Source organism: Trachymyrmex cornetzi, unplaced genomic scaffold (genome assembly GCF_001594075.2).
Source record: "Trachymyrmex cornetzi isolate Tcor2-1 unplaced genomic scaffold, Tcor1.1 scaffold673, whole genome shotgun sequence".
Classification (NCBI taxonomy): Eukaryota; Metazoa; Arthropoda; class Insecta; order Hymenoptera; family Formicidae; genus Trachymyrmex; species Trachymyrmex cornetzi.
The window spans coordinates 52,614-57,352 of NW_017299996.1; the positions used below are offsets into that span (position 1 = coordinate 52,614).

General features: G+C 32.4%; 2 protein-coding genes across 4 annotated transcripts; both read left to right on the forward strand.

Annotated features, from left to right (window-relative positions):
* The first annotated feature begins 45 nt into the window (after positions 1–45).
* Sqor (Sulfide quinone oxidoreductase) lies at positions 46–2,534 on the forward strand. 3 transcript variants are annotated; one of them, XM_018517334.1, is made up of 9 exons: positions 46–266; positions 366–510; positions 736–844; positions 908–1,132; positions 1,207–1,407; positions 1,482–1,691; positions 1,785–1,971; positions 2,050–2,296; positions 2,370–2,534. In XM_018517334.1, exons 2-9 carry the CDS (start codon positions 425–427, stop codon positions 2,503–2,505), a joined length of 1,401 nt encoding a protein of 466 aa, XP_018372836.1. In that variant the 5' UTR covers positions 46–266; positions 366–424; the 3' UTR covers positions 2,506–2,534. The 3 variants fall into 3 exon arrangements, with proteins under 3 accessions (XP_018372836.1, XP_018372837.1, XP_018372838.1); XM_018517335.1 differs by having other exon boundaries at positions 417–510; XM_018517336.1 differs by having other exon boundaries at positions 47–266; positions 2,383–2,502.
* Positions 2,535–3,006: 472 nt separating this feature from the next.
* zetaCOP (COPI coat complex subunit zeta) lies at positions 3,007–4,269 on the forward strand. Its single transcript, XM_018517337.1, has 5 exons — positions 3,007–3,058; positions 3,481–3,726; positions 3,802–3,935; positions 4,005–4,095; positions 4,186–4,269. The coding sequence occupies exons 1-5, from the start codon at positions 3,041–3,043 to the stop codon at positions 4,231–4,233; spliced, it is 537 nt and encodes a 178-aa protein (XP_018372839.1). The 5' UTR covers positions 3,007–3,040; the 3' UTR covers positions 4,234–4,269.
* Positions 4,270–4,739: the final 470 nt, after the last annotated feature.

A 4,739-nucleotide genomic window follows, 5' to 3' on the forward strand; every position in this document is an offset into this window, starting at 1 on the left:
CGCCCTCAAAGCCCTCGAAGGTCCCGTGTCTGCATCTGTGAATCTGCTTTATGCGAGAAGAGGTCCTCCAAGGTCGCAAAAATTTTCGCTCGTTGTGATAATGCACCAGACGTCACGTATTGCAACGTGGACGGCGTACTTTCGAAGCTATAATTTTCGATTAATCTTTTTTCTCGAGTGGTTCGCAATATTACAAAATGGATATGGATGACGAACGAACATAAGAAATTAACCTAGAACAATAGATTCGATCGTATGTAAACAAGGTATGGATGTCTCGAATCGTTAATCGGCCTACTGGCTTTGGGTTAACATTTTTTTTATCATGTCACACATATCTTGTATCCTGAACAAATTTTTTACAGGCACTTGAATCGTATTTATTCTCTATACAGAATCACATAATTGACTTTTAGAATACATCATGTCTCATCTACTGTTGTCTCGCAATCTTACATCGTTGTCAAGGTGTATGTCGCTTAGAAATGAATGTAGGCAAATCCATCATTCGTAAGTACAATTTGTTTCACTGATAATGAGCAGAAAATGAGTCGTTTATTAAGTATTCATAGTCCATTCTTGTTTTAAGATCATCTTAAATAACGTCTTAAAATGCTGATATAGCTCTCTAATTGATCCATGACATCTTAAGATTGTACTTAGTCAATCTTAAATGAAAGAATCAACTATGAATACTTATTTAAGTTTAACATACACACAAATATATTGTATTAGCTGCAAAATCCTGGTGGTTGGAGGCGGTACCGCTGGCTGTTCGATGGCTGCAAAACTGTCAAGAAAGATCAATAATCCAGAGCAAGTTATCGTGTTGGAACCCAATGATGTAAGTAATAAATAAAAATCATTATATATTTTTTTATTGAACAATTTTAAAACATTTTTTTAGGTACATTATTATCAACCCTTGTTTACTTTGGTTGGTGGTGGTATCAGTTCTTATGCATCATCGAAAAAGTATATGAAAGATGTTTTGCCAAAGAAAGCGAAATGGTTGAAAACTTCCGTCGTCGAATTTCAACCAGATACTAACAAAGTGTCAATACATCATGGAGATACTATACAATATGACATTATGATCGTTGCACTTGGTTTGCAATTGTATTGGGATAAAGTAAGACATCAGATAGTGACTGAACTGAATTTGTATAATATACCTACAAAATGATGCACAAATATTTTTCACAGATTCCAGGTCTGTTGGACAGTGTATATGATCCTGATGCACAAGTATGTTCTATTTATGGGCCCGACACTGTACCCCATGTTTACCAGAAAATAAAAAACACTAGACAAGGAACTGCGATATTCACGTTACCGAATACTCCGGTTAAATGCCCAGGTGCACCTCAAAAGATTGCCTATATTGCTGAGGATTATTACCGCAATGTATGCTTGTACAATTATTATATTATATGTTAACTTGCAAGAATTTTCAATTAATTGTTTATTTTTGCTTGAAGCACAAATTGCGAAATAACATTGACGTTGTATATAACACTGCGTTGCCAGTTATATTTGGAGTTAAAAAATACGCCGATTCTCTCTGGGGCGTTTGTAAACAAAGAGACATCACTGTCAATCTTCAAACGAATCTGGTAAAGATAGACCCGAGCAAACGACAGGCCACGTTTCAGAAATTAAACTCACCGGGAGAGACATTAGTTCAGGAAGTATGTTTCATCTATATAATTAATATATTTTATCTATGATAAAGGATTAAATATTACTGATATAAATTTAATATTCTTGTTATATTGTATTAGTATTCTCTCCTCCATGTGACGCCTCCAATGGGACCACCTACAGTTTTGAAAAAACATCCAGGATTGACTAATGAAGCCGGATTTCTCTGCGTTGATTCTAAAACGCTACGACATACGAAATATCCAAATATATTTGGCATAGGTGATTGCACAAGTACACCAAATTCTAAGACAATGGCTGCAATAGGTAAAGAAATAATATATTTTAAATTTAAGAAACAGTAAAATATCGTGATTACACACTTATATCACGTTTGTTAAATAGCTGCACAGGGAAAAGTGTTGTACCAGAATATATTGGATGATTTGGCTGGCAAACCAATGATGATGGCTTATGATGGTTACGCATCATGTCCATTAGTTACTGGCTATGGCAAGTGCATTCTAGCAGAGTTTGACTATAATTTACAACCAAAAGAAACTTTTCCAGTGAATCAAGGCAAAGAATTTTACATCATGTTTTTGCTAAAGAAATATCTATTTCCATTTATATACTGGCACTTAATGTTGAGGTGAGAATTTAAATAGATAGATGTATACATATGCAATCTTTAGGTAAATTTTTGTACATATTAGTATATACAGTTTTTATATACAGAGGTTACTGGAACGGACCAGAATTCTTCCGCAAACTTACGAAGATTCTAAAGAAGGATTAGTGTTCGTCGAAGAGAAATATGCTCCGTGCCTTTTTCCGCAACTAACAATAAGTAAAGAATGACGCTGTGTCTCTAGTTAAAGATCGCTACACACGCATGTACATATATGTTATAAATATAATCTCTTAGTATATTTATCACATAAAGTTACATTTTATATAATAAAATTTAATAATATATACAATATTATAATGCATATATGATTTATATGTATTATATAAAATATTTTTACATGTATGTTGGGATATTGTAATAATATTAAAATAATATACTATTGTTAGAATATTCGAAAGAATTTAAATAAGATTCATGAAAATATATATTACAAGAAAATATTGGAGTGATCTCGATTGACCACGTCTCGATTGGACACCACCAATCACAGCGACCGGTGCTTAGGAGAGCTTTGTAGTCTCAAGCGCTGTGAGTGGCTCGTGTCCAATTGAGCCGTGTCCAACTGGGTGCCACCCAAAATATTTAAGTAATCGAGAATTGTAATAGAAATTTTTTTCTCCCTATGAACATTGTTCTAGGGAAATTTATATTTAAGTAGTTGGCTCTGGTTTCTGGACACGTCAAAATCAATTTGACGTAAACATGGATGGTCAACCATTGGTAGGTTTTTAAGACAAATGTCAATTATATTGCTATACATGTCAATTAAAAAACCTTGAAGTTTATATTCGTGATAAATATATTGTGGTATATTCGCACGAGAAAACCGCAGTAAATATTTTGAAGTTGCTTGACATAACCTAAACGTGGCACAACTAACTTATTCCTAACTCAATTTCAAATGAGTCATATGGTAAAATCGATTTTTATTTTTAATCATCTTATCAGTTTTATTTTTTTGCATCATTCTTGACACAGAAAGAGAAAAGAAAAAAAAACATTGATATGATTTCGGACTGCTTAATATTAATCAAAATCTTGCACTGTATACATATTCTATTAGATATTCTACTATGTTTTTCGTTTGTGAAGATATGTGTAGTTTTATTACTCACGAAGTTGAATTCAGAAAATAATTTTAGGAGCCTACGTTGTATACAGTGAAAGGAATGGCCATCCTTGACAATGATGGCAACAGGATACTGGCAAAGTACTATGATAAAAATGTATTTCCAACATCAAAGGAGCAAAAAACCTTCGAGAAAAATCTGTTTAGTAAAACACACCGAGCAAATGCAGAGATCATCATGTTAGATGGTTTGACTTGCGTCTACAGAAGTAACGTTGATTTGTTTTTCTATGTTATGGGCAGCTCACATGAAAATGAAGTTTGTATAATTACACAACTCTGTCAAGTATTTTGAATATTATCATGGAGCATTAATTTATTGGACTTGTTTCAGTTGATCTTAATGAGTGTCCTAAACTGCTTGTACGACTCGGTTAGCTCGATCCTCAGAAAGAATGTGGAGAAGAGAGCGGTACTGGATAGCTTGGACATAGTAATGCTAGCGATGGATGAAATTTGCGATGGCGGGTAAATAGAACGTTTAGTTAGTTTTCAATCAATGTAATATAACAGTAAAATAATAATTTATCTTTTTAGTATAATTTTGGATGCGGACGCGACGAGTGTAGTGCAGAGGGTAGCACTGCGAACTGATGACATTCCACTTGGAGAACAAACAGTAGCGCAGGTATATCTCATCTTGATATATTTCTTTTTCTCAAGTTACAAGTTACAATTTCGATTCACATATTTGACAAGAATTGTTATTTTGTTCTAGGTATTGCAATCAGCTAAAGAACAGCTCAAGTGGTCATTATTAAAATAAATACTTTTTATACATAATTCTTTCTCTTAAACAGATACGCAATATATATCATAAAATATTGTATAATATAAAACTTCAATGAAAATATCTATAAATTTTTAATTTAAACTGTCTGTTGGTTTATTTTGTTTTAAAAAATTTTTGGAAATATAGAAAATTCTTAGAAACTAAGAAAACTCTTTTAGATTTTAGTTAGTGAAATCTCCTTTTGCCAATTATATTCTCCTAATTTGTCAACTTTTAAGATTTTTAATTATTCCAATTTGAAATTCCAAATTCCTAGAAATGCAATTTTTGAAAAATTTTTGAATTTATGCATTTTCTATGAAATAATATAACTTTAATGAAATTATAGATGGTCGATAAAGTAACTAGCAATTTTCTCTGAAGAAGATATCGACGTTTGTAATTACCAACAAAAATGGTAAATATTTTTCTCATTAGATGGCGCCATTGATTTGATTCTTAAGGAGGTTATAAGGCAAATGCAATATGTTAAGAACTAT